The 23,397-nt window shown below is 36.9% G+C and overlaps 1 protein-coding gene across 1 annotated transcript in view; it reads right to left on the minus strand.

The window, feature by feature from the left end:
* The window catches only part of TFCP2 (transcription factor CP2), a 51,836-nt gene extending 28,439 nt beyond the window's left edge, over nt 1–23,397 (minus strand). Inside the window, exons 1-7 of the mRNA XM_039331959.1 lie at nt 23,259–23,397; nt 22,320–22,563; nt 14,338–14,489; nt 13,355–13,431; nt 9,248–9,353; nt 6,186–6,292; nt 1,693–1,845 (exon numbers count right to left, since the gene is read on the minus strand). Coding sequence (XP_039187893.1) covers nt 1,693–1,845; nt 6,186–6,292; nt 9,248–9,353; nt 13,355–13,431; nt 14,338–14,489; nt 22,320–22,441 — 717 coding nt within the window. The 5' untranslated portion in view covers nt 22,442–22,563; nt 23,259–23,397. The remainder of the gene's footprint in view (nt 1–1,692; nt 1,846–6,185; nt 6,293–9,247; nt 9,354–13,354; nt 13,432–14,337; nt 14,490–22,319; nt 22,564–23,258) is intronic.

A 23,397-nucleotide genomic window follows, 5' to 3' on the forward strand; every position in this document is an offset into this window, starting at 1 on the left:
ATACACATCTTATCTATTTGAATATGTTCTATTTTAATTCTCACTGATAAGTCAAAACCGCAATTTTCTTCAGGCTTATTCTAGCTTTCTTTCTTTGCCAACTCGCCTTCCATGTTCATGCTTTTAAGTCATAAAATAAATCTCCCTGCGTTGTTTTATATATTGTTTGAAGTAGAAAAAGCCATCCGGTCACCATTTTTTGAAAGGACTAACAAATCGTCTCTCTATTTTTCCATATAAATGTACTAGTTTTATTAACATACATAAAAGGATGTAAGAGAGAAGAAAAAAGAAATTAGAAAGGCAACAGATTAAAAAAAATACCAAAAGCATGTTTCATATAAGAAATTATTCAACATAATTTTAAAATCCTTCATTAAATTTTAACAGTCTTTTCCAATACATAGTTAGAGAATGAAAATCAAATGAACACATTTCGACACTCTAACGTGATAAATCTGAAATCTTTCCAAAATCAAACGGTAATTTAAGCAAAGTTACTCTCCAGTGTTGTAACTTTAGCAACAGTAACGTTAAGTTCTGATTAAGATCTTCTAATGAAGAATGGAGCCATATATAAAGAAAGAAATGCCAAATGAATAGGCAGGTTTAAGAAAAGACAGAAGAATATGAGATCAGATAGCCAACATAAAGTGGACAATAAAGCAAGCAGAAGAATTTAACGCAGTTTACTTTACACTACAGAAAAGCGTTTTTGAACATTAAATCATGCCTGAATAGTGGAATATATTATGGACAAAGGGGTGCCAGGACACCGACTTGAATGATAATAAAGAGGTTACTGTAATAATTAAATTTAGAAAAACAGCAGTTCAGAATAGGGAAGAGAGAAAAAAGGGATGCATATTTCTCACATATATATTTAGTGAAAAATTTGAACTAATAATAAATATTAAGAAAGAAAAGATTACGTCAGTCAGCAAGTTTAGAGAACTCACAGTTGATAGCAAAGAAGCAATAGCAGTAGTTTTGATTCCTTGGCCTCAACAACTAGGATGGACAGTGTTCTACAGAATAAAAAAAATTAATCTTATTGGGAATGGGAGTGGAAGCAATAAAAAACTAAAAAAAATCATGAAAGGTAAGAATATTTCTATGAGAAGAGATATCAGAATAGTTAAGGCAATGATATTTCCATTAGAAATAGATGTGTGAGAAAAATGGACATATGAATTGGGTGGTTGAAAAAAGATAAAGACATCTTCAAATTATGGATGTGGAAATAACCACTAATAGGACCACGGACTACAAGGATAAGCAGTTAATCATTGCTGAGCAAAACAAATAATTGCTCTTGAAGCAATGACCAGTAAATAGAAGCTTACATACTTTGGGGATGTGATGGAGAGTGATGAACTAGATAAAAAGATTTCTATCCAAGATGGAGGGCAACAGAAGAAAACAATTGTTATGTCAGTTAATTGGTCTACCTGTCTAGCCAGATAGCCCTGCCATCTTTATTACTGACAGCAAAATTTTAATTTAAGAGCCCCCCCCCCCCCACAAAGGCCTGAGTAACAACATGTAGATCGGAAATGCCACAATCCTGTTTTGCCTTCTTATGAAATAATTTAACTCCTACAGGCTTTTTTTTTTATAGCAGCAGAATGCTAAGGATCTGTTCTCCCCAGCTCTTGTCCCTGCATTATCTATCTTAAAACACAGGTATACCTTGAAGACTTTGATCTGGCAACTGGCAGAATGCAAATGCTCAGTGTATTCCCCATTTTCATTTTCCTTGAAGGTGTCGATCTGGACTCTGAAGGGCACACCTTTCTCTCCACCATGCTTCCTCATAGTGAACTCTGTACTGATGCAATGTACCTGGAAAAAGAGACCCAAAAATATGCTCCAAACTGCAATAGTGCAATAGTGATGCTCGTACAACATAGACAAATAAATCAAACTTTCTGTGTATGTCTAAGTAAGTTCTAACGAAGCCTGAGATTCTATCTGCACAGCAAACCAAGATTGCAGGCACATAAAGAAGTCATAGGAAAAAAAGGTGTTTCCTGCGAAGAGTTAATAGTTGCCTTCTCTCAAAGAAGGGTTTAAACCAGTGGTTCTCAACCTTTTTAATGCCGCGACCCCCAACTGGTCGTAAGTCAGGACTACTCAACCGGTCGTATGTCGAGGACTACTCAACTGGTGCAACACCGTTTGCATAATGGGACTTTTGGCGGGCTCAGCAGGGCAGAGACAGCCTGGACAATTCCTATTGGCTTTTGAAAGCCAATAGAATTAGACTCTATTCAAGAGAGTCTATTCTATTGGCTTTCAAAAGCCAATAGAATAAAAGGGAGTAGCACAGCTAAGGAAAAGGGGAAAAAAATGGCGGACTACGTTGTTTGGCGACCCCCGTGAAATGGTCGTTCGACCCCAAATGGGGTCCCGACCCACAGGTTGAGAACCATTGGTTTAAACCAACCTGGCAAAATATCAGACCTGACCAACAATTTTTTTTTAAAAAAAAAATGTTTTTAATACACCATATTTGACATCTAGGTAGAAACCATATGTGCGCGTCCCTCAAAAGAAAATGCAGAACAACAATGGACGAGAACGGGAATCAGACCTGGGATACATCAAAATATGTCGTTTATTTCTCTTCTAAAACTTAAGTGCAGTCAAGTTATTTTTTAGTAAAGTATGCAGTAAGAAAATACAGGTGGTCCTCAGCTTACAACAGTTCATTTAGTGGCCATTTAAAGTTAACAACGGCACCTAAAAAGGTGATTTATGACAGTTTTTCACACTTACGACCATTGCAGCATCCCCACGGTCACACAATCAAAATTCAACTGCTTGGCTATGGACTTGTATGTATGATGTTTGCGGTATCCCAGGATCACCCTTTGTGACCTTCTGACAGGCCAAGTCAGTGGGGAAGCCGGATTCATTTAACAACTGTGTTACTAATTTAACAACTGCAGGGATTCACTTAACAACTGTGGCAAGAAAGGTCGTAAAATGGGGTAAAACCCACTTAACAATTGTCTCAGTCAGCAACAGAAATTTTGGGCTCAATTGTGGTCGTAAGTCGAGGACAACCTGTATGTACTTCAACCGGATATATCCGATTTGATATCTTTTAAAAGATCTGGAAGACATCAGGCTGAGATGTATCTCTTCTCCTCAGCCTTAGACACAATGATTTCTTTCAATGTTAGCAGTTAATGCTAACAATGGTATGAAGCCATGACTGCAATCTGGAGAGAGCACTATTTTCACTGGGAAGAGGAGAGAAATTGAGCAAGGAAAGAAAGAAGCAGCCAATCCAAGGAGAAAGGAACATAAGGGTTCTTTTACTGAGTGACTTAAGACATTGTGCTAAGCCATAATGAGGAATTTTAGTTTCTGGCTTAATGGGATGTTTCAATTCACTACTGTGGCTACGAAATGTTTGTGTGGTTCAGACCACTTTAATACACCTTGGTTTAAAATTCTGGCTCTGTATAGATGTATGAACTAAGTTAATATTTTAATTGTGATAAAGAAATAAGGAAAAGGAACACATTCCCCAAATCCACCACACTGAAAATATTGTTTTAAAGTGCAAGGAAAATAGACTGGGTTATTCTGTTCTTGCTTTATTTAGAAGCTTCTAATCTTTTTTAAACAAATAATAATTCTAATCAGCATGTATAAAGCTTTTATTTGTAAAAATAGTACGCATTTATGTTGGAATGGAAAGGGAAACATTCTTTTTTCCCTGACATAAGGATATGTGAATAGTGTAAAATAAAGAAAGCACAAATCTCTTAGGACACTGGAAGGCATTGTGTGTGTGTGTGTGTGTGTGTGTGTGTGTGTGTGTGTTACCCATGAAAAATAAGGGATCTACAACGAAAAGTTCTTAAGATGAAAAAAAGAAACAGCAGCAGCAAAAGGCACACTGCATAATTTCAGGAATATCATCAAGGGAGTTGCTCTGGGGACACATTATTCGGATTGAGAGTTTGCATGATGAATATTAGCTTCTGATTCAGAAATAAATTCATTTCATGGTTCACCTATGAACTCTGCAGGAAAGTTCAGCAATTCATAGCTTTGATACCACGCTTCTAATAATTACTTACATCAACAAGGTGTAAAGCTAAGGGAGTCTGCAATATTCCTTAGAGTTTAAGGATCAACAATGGATCAGCTATTATATCTATGTCAGTTCTAAATTTCTCAATTGCCTAAAGGGAGTATGTCTGTCCTTCCGAAAAGGTCTGATATTTTCTTCCCCCTTCCTAATATTTGTCCTGTAGATTGGATTAAATTACAGTAGATAAGCTCCTCTCTCAAATCGTCATAAAATGAATGGTAGCTTTCCCAGTTTTGATAGCTGGGTAGCATTATTGTTTAGTTTATGAACTTCTCATCAACATTTATTGAAGCTTCAAGCATTTCCAGGGACCTTCACCATTTCTGATGAAGAAGTTGATCTTAAAACAAAAGCAACACTGTCTTGAATTAAAGCACTGTAACCATGAATCCTTAAATTATATTCAGCCATTCATTGTCCAAAATTACATCAAAGCGAAGGATAGGAGGAGGTTTTTACACATTGCATTATAGTGAGTTTGATGTGCATTTCCCCAGTTGTAGCCACAGAATAAATATTCTACAAATCCTAATTAAACAAACAATAGCATTGCAGAATCTCTAACTTAAATACGATAATAGGAAACCCAACCCCAAAAGTGGGAAAAATAAGAAACTGTGAATGTATTGTTGTGATGGGGGTATAGAAGGTTACATGGTAACTAGATTAGAATATTTCAGTCAAAGCACAATCAAATTTAATGATACATGTTCTATCTATAGCACTTTTCTATGTTCTGTTGTCTTGTACTCCAAGCATCAGGACATGATAACCATTCAAAGGTTATCATGTTCCTTCGCTATGTACACTTAAAGAGATGATGTCACATTATATGCATGGTAGCACAACACATTATTCTTATAAAAAATACATAAATTTACAAGAATAAATCAACCAATACTTTGCTTGCTATATGTTATCTATCTATCTATCTATCTATCTATCTATCTATCTATCTATCTATCTATCTATCTATCTCAATCTCAATCAATCTTTATATGGCTGTCCATCTCACAAAAATGACTCTTCTAGAGGAACAACCCATCATTAAAGAGGATTTTGTGCAACAATATATACAATCTATTGAGAACTTTGATGACCAAATACTGACTTTAACCAAAGTACCTGCAATTCTTAAAGCAACAGGAACTGAACAACAACTACAATATACTGAGAACTTTGACAATCTAGACAAGCAAATAACAATGACAACAGACCAGACTGAATTGATCACAAACACTTTAAACCAAATATGGAGACTTGACTTATTAGGACAACAACCTAATAACTACAAAAGGGCCAGTTCCTTTGAAAAATTGATAACTGGATGTTCTCCCTTGATTCAAACAGCATGTGTGGAAATGAAGGGAGACATATCGGAGGATTCAAAGGCACTGGTATGGAAACCTGCCTGGCACAAGAAGAAAGCCAGAGATAAATTTAAAAGTGGGTTTTGAAATTCCACCTAATGGGTTAAGAAGGCTTTAGATATACTGACTGATTTAATACTTAGTATTTAGATTTATAATGGAAATGAAAATTAACTTTTAGATTATAGTGTTGAATTGTTATATGGAAATGGGTTTGTGATAATAAAATATATGTTATCAGTATGAGGAGTTATTAGGATGAGAAATAGTATTTATTAGTGAAATAAGACAAGAATTTAAATTTGGGAATAATATGTATACTTTAGCTGTGATAATCACATTGTAATGAAATGAGGGCTACCCGAAGTTTAAACATTATGGTTATTAAAGGCTAAATTTGAAAATGGTAATTGGAATTAAGTAAAACTCAAAATCAGGACTTGGATATCTATAACTAAAATTGTATTTATAAATGTATTGATTGATTGAGCTTTATTAAGAAATGTATCAAATTGAATATGATACAATAATTAAGGGAAATAGAGAGGGAACTTTTAATGATGTAATCTTTGACTTACATGAATGACTCTGTTATTGGACTATGGATTACCCTATCTCCACAATGTTTCCTAATCACTTGGTTGTAAAAATTGAAAAATCAATAAAACTTGTTACAAAAAAAATGACTCTTCTAGATTTACCTGAATAAATACGGAAGTTCTTTTTGAAGGATCCCAAAGAAACTCTACTGTATTCAACTGTGTTGGATTTGCTCTGGGATCTATTATACCCACAGACATTGGAATATCTAAAGACAACAAAAAATAGCCACACATTAGCACATAACACTTAACTGGTCCATTCAAGCTCAAGCAAAAATGATGTAACAACTAATGTCAAGACTCTACAGTCAAAATATGAACTGTACCCACAAGCAACAATCTTGCTGAATAGGAAACTACCTATGATATTCATGCACAAGTAAAACAATTAAGAATGTTGGAATTAGCAAGTTTGACAGAATGCAGGGCAAGGGACAAATTGAAAGCAAAATAGTTTACCAAGCTAATTGTATGTATGATTTAATTGAACTATAGGCATTATCTTTTTGGCCATTCCCTGTGCCTCAGTTCAAGTGAAGACTTCTATGAGTGACCAAAGTTATAAGAGAACCAGTTTGGTGGTTAAGGTATCAGTCTAGAAATTGGGAGACCGTGAGTTCTAGACCTGCCTTAGGAATGAAGCCAATTGGTTCACCTTAGACCAGCGACTTTCTCTCAGACTTAGGAAGGAAGCAAGGGCAAACCACTTCTAAGAAATCTTGGCAAGAAAACTGCAGGGACTAGGTCAGATAGTTGGCAAGAATCAAAATTGAATTGAAGGCACAGACATTTATGCTATAGGATAACTATAACCTAAATTAATAGTAAGAGAAAAAAGGGTTAAAAAGTTGGGAAATAACCTGAAAAACGGGCATGTGCAAGACCAATACAATACAGAGATATTCCAAGCCAAATTAAGAAGGAATAGAAAATTATTGAAATCATTTTAATAAAATCCTTGAATTTCAAATGACCATGGAACAATAATGAAAAAGAACATTTTGAGTTGACAGAGAATACCAAACTTTGATATATTATCATGACATGATCTATGACATTGAGGTAACCAAATAATTCATCCGAGATAATCTAACATTCCTTAAAGTAAAAAAGAACTGAAGGGAAGAACAGATCAACGTCCCATTTTTCATTCCATCCTTACAAAGACTCCAAGAGATTCTCCCATGCTCTTTTGTTGCCTTCCTCGTACAGTAATTCCGTTGTGTTGTTAGTAATTATATAAATGTGTATTATTGAGTTTGGTCATGAACTTGATGCTACATAAGCTCCATCCAGATAATAGTACTAGTTCATATAGAACAGCAGTTCTCAACCTATGGGTCATGACCCCATTTGGGGTCGATCGACCATTTTACGGGGGTCGCCAAACAATGCGATCTGCCATTTCCCCCCTCAGGGGGCGCCACCACGCATGCGCGCCGCGCATGGGGGCGCCACCGCGCATGTGCGCCGCGCTTGTGTGACGGGGTCGCCGTCACACAAACGTTGAGAAACGCTGATATAGAAGATTTTGGAAGATATAGAGACTAGTCTATATATGAACTGTACTTCAGGATTAGCAATGTAGGGATATTTTGGCCTTTGATTCCTTGACATAGTCATGTTGACTGGTTCTGACGGAAGTCTGAAGAGCAATGGGTTATTTAATCCTGCTTTATATTAAGAAGCACACATAGATATGCACCTGTGACCTATATGAATTATGCAATTTTTATAAACAAGTGACTGGTGAACAAACATAAAATCAATTTAAAACAATTACAACATAGCACAAATATATATGTGTCATAGCTGTCAATATAGCCAGGAAATGGGGCCCTTCACACACTTTGGGCCTAAGTTCTTATTAAAAGCCAGCAGGTTTAGGGTCACCCTCAATTCTGAAGAGACTGTTCCAGATGGCAGATGCCCTGGCAGAGAAGGTATGTCTCCTAGTCCCTGCCTGCCAATATTCCTAGGCTAATGGAACCTGTAGCATGCCCAACTTGCTGGACCAAACTGGACTGGTAGAAACAAATGGGAGAAGACAGCCCCTCAAGTAGCCCAGTCCCAAGCCATGAAGGGCTTTAAAGTACCTTAAATTGCACCCATAAACACCACAGGCAAGCAATACAGCTCACACAATAGAGGTGATGCAAACTCCAACCAATGCAGCCGCATTTTGTGCCAGCTGAAGCTTCTGAATACTTTTCAATGGTAGCCCCATGTATACTGTGTTGCAGTAATCCAAATGAGAGGTCATGAAGGCATTAGCTTAGGAATGGGTGCATCTGTTGCACAATTTAAATGTGTGCCAAGGCGCTCTTCTAATCATAGAAGAGTGAAAAACAATAACTCGGATGCATTAAAATCCCATGTGCGAACCCTGGAAGATATCCACTATCTGCTTCCTCCAACGTATCAAGACTTTTTCACATTTCCATTCTCTGATTTCAATATATAAATAAGAACCAGTATTTTTCTTTTCTTTTTTTCTTAATGGACAGCTAGCAAAGATTCAGCATTTCTAGTATGCAGAGGTCTTGGAAGGACATTTTCCTCAAGTCACTCTCAAATAAAAACAAAAGCAATTGATTACATAACACATCTATGTTAAAAAAAAAAGGAGACAGGGGACAAACTTTTTAGGAATTTTACACAGGTCTTAATTTTCACTAGAAACACTGGAATCCTTTACTCAGAAATGTAATCTACTTGGTTTCTAGAACACTCTGATGAATTAAATCATTAGGGGAATACATGAGTGAAAGAAGATATGCTTTCCTGATTTAAAGCAGCTTTCCACTGATTAATAGTACAGGAATATGAAGCAAAAAAAAAAAAACCAATTAAAAAGCTCTCTGATTCTGCGAGGAAAGGATTTTAGCCACAACTGGCTAAACAATGTGATACAAGCTACAATGCAGCCTGAACGGAGCACAGGATTGTGGTAAAAAATTGTTTAGAGAGCAAACCACTCAAGGTAGCCTGTCCAAGCAATCAAAAACAAATCTTCCATGGGAAAATAATGTAAGTTCTGGTGATGTAAACCAAAGACAAAAACTACTTTCCAAAAGCAATAATGGAAAGTAAGCAGGTAAAGACAATGCTTTCCCAAAGCTGTAACATAATAGTAGTCCAGATTTACCAAAAACACTCACCAATATCTAGTATCCTGTCTCCTGGCCTGTTCCACCTCCAGCCTTCCAACTGTTGATGCTCTGTGTACTGCAGCCGCCGATCATGGAACACCACTCTAAATATACTCTAAGAAACAAAAAAACTTCCCATTGACTATAATTAATATGTCAATGCAAGCCGGTTTAAAAAAAAATCAATCCTTGATCAGAGAGATGATTCTTGGGAGCTTCATCCAAAGATATGCCCTCACAAGGTCCACCTACCATAACACTGATGAATGGAAAATATTTAGCTTAACACTAACATCAACAGTCAATTCACATTCATGTTTCTATTTATGGCAAAAGATACACAAAGCCAAGATTCACTTCCACACTGCATTGCAATCTAAAGCAGAATACTACAGCAATGTGTGAAAAGGTTTTAAATTTCCCCAAGGATTAGTTCAAATATGCTTCTAAATCAACTGCTAAACATGAGTCAAGGAAATGCATGAATAGGCTCCTCTAAAAGGTTTTGCTTTGGAGTGGTTGTTCTATCCAAGACATTTGAATTACAATTTACAGGTAGTCCTCAGATTACCACCACTCAAAATTGACCATTCGAAATTGTGACAGTTCTCTATAGCAATAGAGAATGACAGTTCTTAATCATATGGTACAGGTTCTAAAGTAAAAAGGTTCGTTATTCTTCCTGAACACATAAATTATTTCTTTTGTTGACTGTTTTTTTGGCAAATCAATTGCTATGATTTCTCCTGGCAACCGCTTTCATTTTCTAAGGGTATATAGAGAGTTTGTACATCAGTATGGATAATATCCTATAAGGCATATACTTAATTCTTTCTGCTTCATGGAAATATAATATTATTAAATAATAATTAGCAATGTAATCCAAATAGAATTGGGAGGGCTGCAAAGCAACAGGGGGACTTAAAACCAGTCCTCAGAATTCTAGCTGGGGCAGTGTCCTCTGGTTATGTGATTGCAATCTGGGCACTCGGTGCCTGGCTCACAATTAAAATACTGCCACAAGCCACGATCACGGGTAGGCCATTTCTGATGTTCCCTGCCAGCTTCCTACAAGCAAAGGCAATGGGGAAGCCAACAGGAAGTTGGAAGTTACTCCCTCTCCAGCCTTTCTTTGGCCTGCCCACTCTATGTAGTGTCTGACACAGCATAGAGTGGGCAGGCCCCTGCCCCCCATAGTGGCTGCATGCAGCACCCCATCACCTACCTGCACTCAATAGCACTGCTAGCAGTACCTCTCTTACCCACATGTAGCTTTCAACATGCCTGGGACTTCCACCTTTTCTTGCATAACAATAGACACAGTCCAATGATTATGACAGTAACTGGGACTGTCAGGATGGCCATCACTAAACAATGCAGTCATGTGAATTGCTCTTTATGACTGCATTGCTTAGCGATTGTAACCTAAGAGTGACCTGTACTTTCATGATTATTTGCCATAATTCAATATTCCCACAGAGAGATACGTATTGTGTGATTTATTTGAATGTGCCTTGTAATTCAGCACCAGCTACTACAACAAAATAAGATTTCCAATAAGGTTATTCTTATAGGGAGCATCCCCAAGGCACAATACTTTCATGATTTCTAAGCACTCCAGAGGCCAAAGGGCTAGAAACTGTCACAGTATTCAGAGGAGGGAAACTATCATTATTATTCAATAGTAGATGATATAATGAATCCACACTCTAGATCAGGATCCAAAATGTGATAATTGAAAAAAATCCAAAAAGCTTAGATTTCCAGATTCTAAAAAATGCGGTATTTACGTTAGCAACATAAATAATATATCTGGATGGACTATACTTTCACACAAGAAAAATACTACATGTAGTACTCATCTGTTATCACCTATCTTAGCTACTATTTAATTAATCTTTGTGTGTGCGCCTTTGAGTCAATCTTGACTCCTGGCAATCATCTGGACAACATCTCTGTAGTTTTCTTGACAAGATTTTTGGAAGTAGTTTGTCAATAACTTCTTCCTAGGGCTGACAGAGAGTGACTGCCCCAAAATCAACCAGTTGGCTTTGGGTGTAAGGCAGGTCTGAACCTTTAATATCTTGGTTTCTAGTCTGATGCCTTTAACCACTAAACCAGTAGTTCTCAACCTTTTTAATGCCGCAACCCCCAACTGGTTGTAAGTCGAGGACTAAACGGTCGTAAGTCGAGGACTAAATGGTCGTAAGTCGAGGACTACCCAACCGGTCGTAAGTCCAGGACTTTCCCTGCCCGGGAGCGCCACGCATGTGTGATGCCGCCCCCTGCGCTGGCCAAGGCGTAGCTGGCAAGCGGCAGAGATGGAGCAGGCTGACCACCAGCTGGGCCACCAGCTGGCCCAGCCCAAGGGAGGTAAGGCACCCGCCGGAAAAGGGGAAAAAAGTGGCAGACAGCCTTGCTTGGCGACCCCTGTGAAATGGTCGGTCAACCCCAAATGGGGTCACGACCCATAGGTTGAGAACCGCTGCACTAAACCAAACTGGCTCTGTTGAATTTACATAACGGTTACAAAACAGTATTCTTTGAATAAAATATTTTTCACAGCAGTGACGTTATATGTCCCCAGATTTTTATATTAATAAATGAATATGTTTATTAATATAAAAATCTGGGGACATATAAAATGTTACTGCTGTGAAAAATATTTTCACAGCAGTATAAGTATGAGCTATAGCCAGAAAGCAAAAGACAGTTACTTATATAATTTAAAACAAAGCCATGATTACCTAGGTATTTAAGAAATTGTTTACAGCATATTGAAAATGTTCGTGTACCTTCCATGCTAGTGTGTTTTGTCCAGAATATCATTCTATCTTAGGAAAATTTGCAGGTTAATGTTATAAATTCCATTAACATGGAATAACCAATAACCAGGCTGGCGTTAGTAAAAATGCAGAGAGCATAATACATTTGGGTTGAAAAATACTGAACTGGCTGCCTGCTGATACCCAGAAAAAAATTATAATGTGGTAGATATTGTTAAAACCTTATGTGGATTAGGTACAACCTATCTGAGAAATCTTTTTTTCTACAGTAACCTTACTGAACTCCCTCTGCAGTTCCTGCAAGCTGATTTGGAGGTCCCGGGGTCAAGCCTTCTCTGTTGCCACCTCAGTTCTTTCAAGTGTACTTCCCAAAAGGTTTAAGGACCTGTCAACTTCATTAGCTTTAAAAAAAACCTTATAATACATTTTACTTATAATTATTTTTACTGGAATGATAAATTTACATTGCTATTTTAACTATTTTAAAATATTGGATTTAAGTCTATTTTAATTCTTAACGGCCAAGAGACTTCAAAGGTCAGAAGTTTACTAAGTTAGTTAAATAAATACTTTCGCTATCCAAGGCAGTGTGTGTTTAGCTCAAAAAACCTGAATCTAAAACTAAGGGGATTGCAATGGGGAGATTTTCTTACTCTGTATATTACTTCCATTTGTCTTCTAGCTATAGATAAAGAATATTTGTACCTGCCATTTTTGTTGTCTAAGCATTACTAAATTTTCCTGCATATGTTTGGCAAACATAAAGCAAGCTTACAACTGGATTTATTCTTCTATCTTACTTTGATGCTGAATCTTCTACTGCTTCCTGAACTTCATGCAAAGCAAAAATAGTGTTATAGTGAAAAAAAGAGTGCCCCACTTGTATTTTATGCTATTTTGCTATCCCTCTTAAAAACCCTCTGCAAGTTACTATACTACTAAACTGTAGCAAGCCACACATTCACAATCTTGATTCAAGATCATCTGACAATCGTTTTAACTGTTATGTCTTTGGAAGATTCAGTGAAATCTAACATTCTAAGAGATACACATTTCCTCTACCTTATTTATTCTTTGCAATATTTATGCTTTGAATAGCAAGGACTTCTCATTCATCAGTGGCCTATCCACATAATTTATCATCCGCTAATCTTTCATTTTGCTCCTCAGTAAATTGCCATTCCTAACGTTAATACCAGGATTTGCTAGAATGGTGTAAGTGATTGCATCACTTTGCATAATTTAGTATCATTTATTACCTGGCAAAATGTTTGTGGAAATCTGATGAAGTTCTCTAACATATTTTGGGAGAAGACAGATTGTTACATACCTTTACAAGCTTTCCATTTAGTTCAGGCAATTCCCCCATTTTCCTGTTATCCAGCATTCTGATTTCATAAGACTGACCTGAAAAAGAAAATATATTTGCAGTTATGATTTTACAAAAAAAGGATTTGTTGTCTCAGTCAATAAGAAAAATCAAGCATAAGTGTCCCCATAATGTATAGGAAGCAATGAAAAAGGGCCATTCTGTGTGAAAGTATATCTGTATCACTATATACTTCTTTTAGAATAATCTATTTCTTTAGGTCTGAACTTGATTAAACCAGAAATAACTTGAAATATGACAGTCAGTAATGTTACACTGAACTGTACTAAACTACGAGAAATGTAAAAACAGGGATATCAATTAATCTCCTTTTACCTCTCCAGTTACAATTATTCAATTACAAGATACTATATAGGTTGATCCAGCTGAGTCCAAGTCGTGTTAACTGAATGACATTTCTAATAAATTCTGTTTACAGCTAACATGTCAGTAACATTTTTCACTTACCGTAATTATCACTTATCTTTTTCAAATTAACTGCATAAATATGTGAGGAGTGCCGAAAGTTAGATTAATACAAAAAGTATCACATACATTAAAGTTTATCAAAGTTGAAGTTCAGTTGACAGTAACCAAAGCTAAGCTGACTGAGAGATTATAAACTGCACATTGTTAGGCAATTGCACTGCTTTGTCAGGTATTTCCAAGCCCATGAATCACATCAAATACTCATGTCTAGGATTCTTGTATTTCCAACTTATTTTTTTAAGCTTAAAATGCTTTGAGAGTTTTACTGGATAATGGCATATAAGAATTTCAATTCAATTTAAAAAAACCCTACTGTTCGTTGTTCCCCCTTCCTGTTGGGATTTTAGCTTTTATTAACATTGGTTTGAGCAGCCAACTTACACTGATACGAACCCAAAACTATAAAGCAGCCTTTTTCCCACCTGGTATTGATGCAAAACAGAAATATAGCTTACCTTGATTAAGATAAGTGAGAGTTTCATCATGAAGTTTTACAGCAGGAGAAGTGGCAGCACACAAAACATACTGAAAGGGCAGAATTTTGTTCTCATTGTCAGTAGGCAAGCTGGATTCTTCTTGCTTAAAGATGGGCAAGGCAAGGACATCGCTACAAAACAAATATGTGGTCAGACCAATTATTTTTGTTCGTTTTACTAAAAGCTTTTAAAATTACAGTTAAGTTTCCATACCTGACAATTAAAAATGATTTAGTAGATTAAAAGAAGAATTTCCTCTGCAGAGTAAGAGAACAAATGGAATGCTATATGGTGTTACATATCTAAATTTATCACGGACAGCTTCCCTATCAAAACAATCCTTCCTGGAAGGATATATGGTTTTAAAATAAAAAAGAATGTTAGTTGGAAATCCAGAAACTATAGCCAATATTAAGGCTAAACCTTTTTTAGATTTCAAAGAGAGGGCTCTCTGGGTGAGATGTTTGAGTTTGTTACACAATTTTGAGAGCGCTCTTATTCACTCTTGCCCAAGTTGATGTACTCCTTCTATAGCAGACTTGGTTGGCAATCTACCATCTCCACGAAGGACAAATGTGGTTTTATAAGATGCACAGCACTTTGAATCCAGAGAAGATATCCACACCAAGAATCATTTTTTTAACCTGTGAGGTTTTAATGCTACAGACCTGTTGAGACTTCATTTCAAATACACAATAGATTTGACAACCTCTCAGGATAAAATCATTAGTCAAAAGACTTATATTCATACCCCAATTAAATGTTGCATATCCACGAACATCTATGCTCTTACTCCAAGTAAGGCATAGCATCTTTTCTGATCTAAGACTGATGCCCCAATGTTGATGCTGCTAAAAGACATAATATAAAATCCTTCCTACCTTTCAGGAAACTAATGCGGATTATTAGGAATTTGTTAAGAGTCACATTTCTTCACCATAGTAACTATGGGTGCTTGTGTTTCAAATGTACTTTGAAACAGACCTATTAACAATTCCCCTACTACTAATAGTGAAAGAAATCTCCTCAATGTTTCAAAATGGAACTCTGCCATCTGCCTTTAAAATCCCAAGACAGCAACTACAATTTGTTCCAAGCATCAGCATCCACTACAAAAAGTAAGGAATCACGAAAGCAGAACCATTTTCACAAATACATGTATGAACGATCTGAATTCAAAAGTAGTTATGTTTATGGATGCTCAAATTATACTGAAACAATGAACTGGAAAGAAAGTAAACATGTGCATATTTAGTGTAAAATCTTCTGGGGCAACTTCCCACACAAGCTAGAAATCCACACACAGGAAAAATAAGGCGTTCACCCTACTGGGAAGGGATGAGGGATGATGTTGAGTGAAAAAAAATTACAACTAAAGACATTATTTTTTTTTCCTCTTCTTTATTCTTTCTCAAAGTCAAATACAACATTCTAAAAAAATGGGTGGTAGAAAGTCAGAAGAGATTTTACCTAGAAACATTTTCATTTACTTCTGTAAGACAAGGCAATTTTGTGTAGATCTAGTGCAAAACACTAAATACTTCCTAGTATCTAACCCTTTATTAAAAATTATATTTCTCACACAACACTCCCTTTCTTTGTTGGCATGCAAGATTAATTGGCTCAGTATACATAAAAACACGATACTTCTCTGGGCTTTGCTATTTAAACCAAACACAAACACATAAAAATCTGTTAGCTCTCCCAAATTCTAACCCAGGCACAGAAGATTTTGAGGGACAGGATCTATTGGAAGAAAAGTAGTTCCCTTTACTATTCTTGTGGTAAAATCTACTTCTGTAGGTCTAATTTCTGTGTGCATCTGCATATTTTCCCATTAATCAGGACTGAATGGTGCACATATTTGCTACATTACTGTTTAAAATGCCCAGATGCTCAAAGTTTGAGATGACATGTTAGGCTAAACCATAATTTACTTATAGCTTACAAATAAATCACAATGACTGAATTAACACTACAAGCAAAAAGCCATTAAGTAAATAAGGTAGCTAGGACACAATGGTTGGACCACGCCATGTGCTAAAAATTAGGTGAGGGAAACTTTAAGTGACCAGAGTCTTTATTTAACCTTTTGAGCACAGTAAAGCTTATTTCAGGTAGGACAATGAGACTAAGTAGTTAAGACCCTACCAGGCAAATAATCGAGCCTCTTTCTCTTCGTTCTGGGAACTTGGGTACGTCATTATTTAGTTTTAACTGTATTAAGCCTTATAATACAACTTTTTGAGACCGCTGTAAATCAAAGTTTGAGGATGAATTTGAAGAAACATTGGAAGTTGTCAAAACAGGATTCAAGGTCAACAGTGAGGCTGCTTGTCATCTGCCCTAATCCAAAGCTAACAAATCACATCTCTCAATCCTTTCACATGGAGCTTTAAGGATTGAATCCTAACTGCTGCCTGTATCTCCCCATCTCTTGTAAAGATAGAGTGCATCAACTTTTCTATCTTAAAAGGAATGCTGTTTTAAAAAGAAATATTGGTTTTCTTGAAGAATGAGATGACATATCCAATAATCACAACCTACCATTCTTTCAATAACAAAAATTGATACAATAAACTGCTTGACACTTATTTCTGGATGTAGTTGAATTTACATTGGACATCAACCACATCATAATGATGCTTTTCTAAGAATATCAATAATTAAGTCAGCAAGAGGTCTGTACTATATTACAGCTCTGCTTGATTTCATTTTAAAGACTAAATTAGGAATTGTAGCTAAATTATTTGTACAAAATACATACATCTACTACTCTATTATATATTTTGCTATGGCCAAACATGTAGGTATTCCTACTAGCTAACCTTCTGCTACTCTCAATTTTTTCCTTCATCCTAGATACATGATTACTTTCAAATGTGAATTAAAAATTAATCTGGTCAGCAGTAATCAAGGTAATACCAATAAATGGTATCAAAAGTTCTATGTAGCTCTTTTCCCATTCCAGCCCCTGTAGGGCAAGCAGCAGCAGAATAATTTGTAGAAACTGTAAAATTTCCATGGTTATGCAAAACAAAAAAACCGTGTAGAACATTTTCACATAATTTATCGGAATCACAAAAATAAGTTTTTCTTACTATTTTTTAAACATATTATTTTTTGTTAGTGTAGATTAGACAGATGACTGGTTATGGCTAGGACAAGAATTATGAAGGACAGGATATAAATGTTTCAAAGAAATAAGCAATCCCACTTGCGATAAAATAAAATGAATGACCCAAAAATGACTTCCAAGATAATAAAACTTCATAGAAATAAGGTTCAGACTAAGCATCTGATTTTTTCCTTGATATGAAGCAACAGTTTCTGAATAGCAGGCCTTTATTTCATCAAAACCACTTGCTTATCTGTTACCATTCCAATGAGCTGCATTTCTGGAGCCTGACCATGATGTTCTACATGCATCTTCTCTCAAACGTCCCACTGCTTTTAATATTATTCTCAGGACAATGCACATTGTTATTGCCTTTAAGGATCATTATAATGAAATATTTGGAGATAGGCCCTTTCATTATAACATTATTCTTTGCTACTGTCCCGTTAACAGTAATGTGTTAAAGCATTAGACAGGAATGTGTAAATATAAACTGGATTCTTAAAGTGGTGTTCAGCGTATCACGTTTTGCATTGTGAATCTAAATTAATGTTGTCAACTCATTCAGTCTAAATTATGATTAGAGATAGTTCTACAGAGTTCACAACTTTCTCACACTGCTAGAGATTTCAGAGTCTTTTCATAATTCTGAATTCTTGCTGTGTTTTTAAATTCACAGAATCTAAGTAGACTATGCAGGTAGCCTTCCACTTACAACCACAACGGAGCCCAAAATTTCTGTTGCTAAGGGAGAGAGTTGCTGAGTTAATGTTGTCCCATTTTATGACCTTTGTTGCCACTGCAGTTGTTAAGTTAGGAACACGATTGTTAAGTGAATCTGGCTTCCCCATTGACTTTGCTTGTCAGGTCACAAAAGGGGATCACATGACACCAAGACACCGCAACCATCAGAAATAGGAGTAGTTTCCAAGTATTCGAATTTTGAACATGTGACCACAGGGATGCTGCAACAGTCGTTAAGTGTGAAAAATATTGCAAGTCACTTTTTTCAGTGATGTTGTAACTTTGAATAATCACTAAGTGAACTGTTTACTTCCCTTTTACTATAGTTGTCTCCAACCATGAAAAGTGAGGGTGAGAATGTTGATCTTGTTATTGCCTTTATGTATTTCCATAGTTTTATCAAGCTTTGTCTGTTATGTTTTTTTAGTCCTCCTTTGTATCTCTCTGCTATAAGTATCATTGACTAAACCAGGGGTAGGTAACCTTGGCTCTTTTATGACTCGTGATCTTCCAGAATTCCTGAGCCAGCATGGCTCATCTTGGAAGCCTCTCCCTTTCCCCTCAGCATGGCTGGCTCAGGAATTCTGGGAGTTGAAGTCCACGAGTCATAAAAGAGCCAAGGTTGCCTACCCCTGGACTAAACCATCTCCTTCCAAAATTGCCATTCTGCTGTGTAGAAATTTTCACAAATCTGTTAACCAAGACAGACAGCTTGCTTTATAATACAATTTAAAATCTGGAACGCAAGGCCACTTCTTACTTTAGACAGGATTCTTTTGTTTTGGACTTTCCCCACTCCTTATGGATTTACTGACGCTACCTTGCCATTCTCCTCAAGTTCTCTCAGAAATTCGAACTAGGGCATTTGAAACAGATCATTTATCCTGGGTAAAACATTCGTTTGAATTATTGCAAATGATCTTAATCAAGACACTTTTAGGTTCGTCCACCTTTCAAGATCTTTTTTAATCTACTGCCATAATTTGACACAGTTATTCTGACACGTTTCTTGACTGTTTCCTAGTAAATGCAAACTAAGTTATTTTGCTGAATGGACTAACCACCAGATTCTTTGTTTGCAGAAAATTCCTTCTTGTGATAAAAATCTTAAAATAATTTTTGCTTTCTGAACATATTTTATATCCCAAATATCCTCATTTATGGATTATGTTCATTAACTGCTTTTTTTTCTATTTGTGGTTCTGTAAGTATTAGTACTATATCATCTATATAATATTTGAGCTTATATTTCTCTCCATGGATTTTGAGACCTGTTATTTGTCACCTCAGATTTTTTTTTTTCTTCCAGTATTTCTAATGCAAAATCAAAGAGAGTGGATTTATTTGCCTTGTTCCTGTACTGACTTGAAAAATCTGGTAAGGGTACTCCATGAGCTGTAATCTTTGCTTTTTGCCATTCATATCTACTTTTAACTGAAGCTTGAAATGTTTTTCTGGGATCCATTTTATTCAGTACTGCTAGCATGAATAGCCACAGAAAATTATTAAAGACTTTTTCTAAATCTAAGAAAATTAAGATAGCTTTTTAAAAATTTTATATGTTCTGTGGTGTTGATTATGAACGTTCTGTTCTCCTTTACGTTTTTCTTTAGGAATGAAACCAGTTTGGTCAGTCTATACAATGTCTGAAATATATTTCTTCAATCTATCAGTTAATATTGTAGGGAAAAACTTATAACTTAATCTTATAACTTATATGTAACAAGAAAATCCGTCTACTGAATATGATTGTAGTTTCTCGGGATAATTTCCTTCTGTATAAATCAGAGCTATATGTGCCTTCCACCCCCCATATTGGAGGTATTAGCTTTGTTTCTTTAATTTTATTATATTTGCAAATATTCTGACAGCTCAGTATTATAAAGAATTCAGAAAAGATCTATCAGCCCATCTGAATCTGATGCTTTTTCCAATTTGTTTCATTGCAGTTTTTGTTTCTTCAACAGTTGTAGGTGTGCTTAATATTTGCCTACACTGGTCATTGTATTCTTTGATGAACAACTTCTTGACATACTGCATTTATTTAGAGTAATATCATCAACATTGCTCTTAAGAGCATTAATTCTTTAAGGAAAACTACTAATTCTCCTGTTACTTCTGATCCTCAGTGAAACAATTGGATCCTTTTCTAATTACTGATATTCTTTGTATTTCTTTTTTCTGAGTTAATAATAATTTCTCTGTTTTATTTATATGTTCAAAATTCTTCTTCGAGGCAGATTTTATCTTCTTCTGTAACTCTTTGTTTTAATTAGATTTGGTTGCTTTTTAGTTTCTTACAATTCTTTCATCAATAGTTTGTCTGGGTTGTTTTTTAAGTTTTTGTTCTAATTCTCTTATTCTTGTAGAACAATACCCATTTTGAAATCATTGCACTACCTATCAGCTACCTTCCAGATCTAACTGAAATTGCTGATTATTTCTTCCGTAGCTCTACAAAATGTGGCATTTAGTTACAGAGTAGTACTTAAAAGTTAGTGAACCTTTTTGAATTTTCAACATTTTTGCATCAACATATGACCTAAAGGTGATTTATACAAGTCCTAAAATTAGATAAATAGAAAATCCAATGAAACCAATGAGTCAAAACACTTGAAAATATGTAGCTTTACGGATCATTTTTCTCAATAAAGAAATAAACCTTTTTGACTCGTTTGTTGTTATTTGATTCAGCTTAGTTTTAGGACTTGTGTCGAGAACAGCTCATGTTTTAGATTATATTTATGCATAAATATTGAACATTCAGAAGGGTATACAAAACTCTGAGCCCTACTGTACTTGATTCTAACATTTTTTTTACCCTAATACTTTTGTTCAAGAAAAAAAAAAAGAAATGAGCATAGAAGAAATCTCTGTTTGCATGTCCTATGGATCCCTACCTATTCTTTTTGAAGTTAGTATGGAGAAAATAAACCTAACAAACAAAAATGAAGTTGCACCCTTTTCCTCCCTTTGTGGACATGATCAGGATCAACCCCTAATCCTATCAGACTCAAACTGACCTTCTCTGTCCCCTGCAATCCCATCAAAATAAAGAATAAAAGCTTCCTCACCAGTTCATGAACAGCCCAAGGGCAGCCCTTACAAGGAAACTACAACATAGCAATCATTCCATCTTCCATCAACCAATAACTTAACATTCCATCTCCTTCAAAAATGAAATTCTGCTGCCCTCTTGAAAGGCCCATTTTGCCAAACAATAGAAAGAACTCATCCCAAATACACTAACAAAAATTTGCCTAGCTACTCCAAATTAGCTAGCAAGTCAGATCCCTGGATTTCCCACCTTGTAGCCCTATAAAGATCTTTGCTTTTCCATAGTGCAGGGTCCCTCTTTCTTGTAAAGCAGACATCCAATGATTGTTGGAATAAACATGGATCTTCTCAATATTGTACTCCTTCTTCAGACTGAATCGATGACAGCTTAGCTTTTTCAAAGGAATGCATTTTGAAAGACTTTCTTTTGCAGTTATTAGTCTAAAGATCAGCCTGTACATGCAAATTCTTACATGGACATATACTATAATAAAATCAGACTTTTCAAAGTCTATGTTCTTCTTGGCAGTGTCATATATATAACATGGCACAAACCAGTTACACAGGATCTTTTATGGTATTTTGGAAGCAATCTGATTACTGTCGTAAAACTGCAGATATGCAAGTCCAGGATGGCATCTGTAGATACCGCAGTGCTCACACTTTTTTTTAGTACTTATGAAAACTCCTTTTTTAAAGTTATGTGAGTGGAACTTTAATCTTTATTTTTCCTGGATTCAGTGCAAGTACATGGCATGAATTATCTACTGTGCAACTCACCCACCATTTTAAAGGACATGCAACCATAACTTTCAACACATCCACCTACATGGGCAAATAGGGTATGTCATGTGTTCTACAACTTATAACCAACCAGATCAGATACTTCACTTTGTATAGCAAAGCCACACATATTTGCTCTAACCACACCTCCTCCATGTGACATCACTCAGAACGTTCCCAGCTCAATCTTTTTGGGTGCAGCATTTCCCCATCATAAAAGCTGTATGAAAAATTGGGCAAAATCACCTCCTTTACTTACCTCATACTGTACGCCCCAGCACCTAGCTCTTGGCCAATGCCAGAAAGGCTGGCATCAAAATCCTGAACTAGGCCTGACTCGATGACTTCATCCGCTAAGGGCAGCTTCAGAGCCCAAGCCATTTTTGAACAGGTTGCAGCAGCTGGCTAGCTAAGGATAGAGAAGCAACTCCTCCAGATTCTCCAAGACACACTAGGATGCCGCCGTCGGGTCTCCAGCCACCATGCCCACTCCAGAAGCACCTCTTTAAGACAACAACAGAGATATATGCAGAAAGTGTGGGGGACCTCTCCTCCTCCTTCACCATTACATGCAGTTCCCTTAGGTGCAGCTGCCCCTTATCGCGGTGTTTGTAAACAAGCCCTACTAACAAATCCTCTTCTCCGCTCCTTTTAAGTTTTTGCAAGGGCTCAGTCTGCTTCCAAAGGAGGCGAGTTGCTCAGGTTTGCCCTCCGATCGCCCTCCTCCAGATCTCCGCTTCCCTCGATTGCAAAGCGGCCGCAGCCATCGACAAGACACCCCAAGTAAGCAAAAGCCCCGGGCCTCTTTTGGCAACTCTCAATCCCGAGTCGGCCACCCCCCCCCCCGGGATTTTGTCCGATTCTATTCAGAGGAGCCACGCGCCAACGAGAAGGGAGTCCCATTGATCAACGTCCCCAGTTTATATGTCATGTCTATACGCCAGCCCAGTGATTTGAATTATCAGCCACGCCGACTGGGGACTCCCGCAAACAGACCCTCCTACTCCCGAGGCCCCAAGCCACCCACGCTTCCGGGCAGCATTATGCCAGCCATCCGATCCCTTCCTCTGCATGCACCTATTCTTGCCCCGGCTCCTCTAGTTGCAGCCCAGCAAATCCCAGCGCAGCAGAGTTCCCGCTCTACGGAGCGCGGGAACGGCCTTCCTCTAGCCCGCCAGCCCCAAAGCAAATTAGGCACCTTCTCTCCCCCAGCCCCGAGATCCACTCAACATGGAGGCAGACGGAAAAAGACGACACCGGTACATGCAGCAGGCCAGCCCGGGTACCGCGCCGGTCCCCGCCCTCTCCCTCGGCTGCCCAAGCCAATCGGAGCTCTC

Source organism: Crotalus tigris, unplaced genomic scaffold (genome assembly GCF_016545835.1).
Source record: "Crotalus tigris isolate CLP2741 ecotype Arizona unplaced genomic scaffold, ASM1654583v1 scf7180000024441.2113493, whole genome shotgun sequence".
Taxonomy (NCBI): Eukaryota; Metazoa; Chordata; class Lepidosauria; order Squamata; family Viperidae; genus Crotalus; species Crotalus tigris.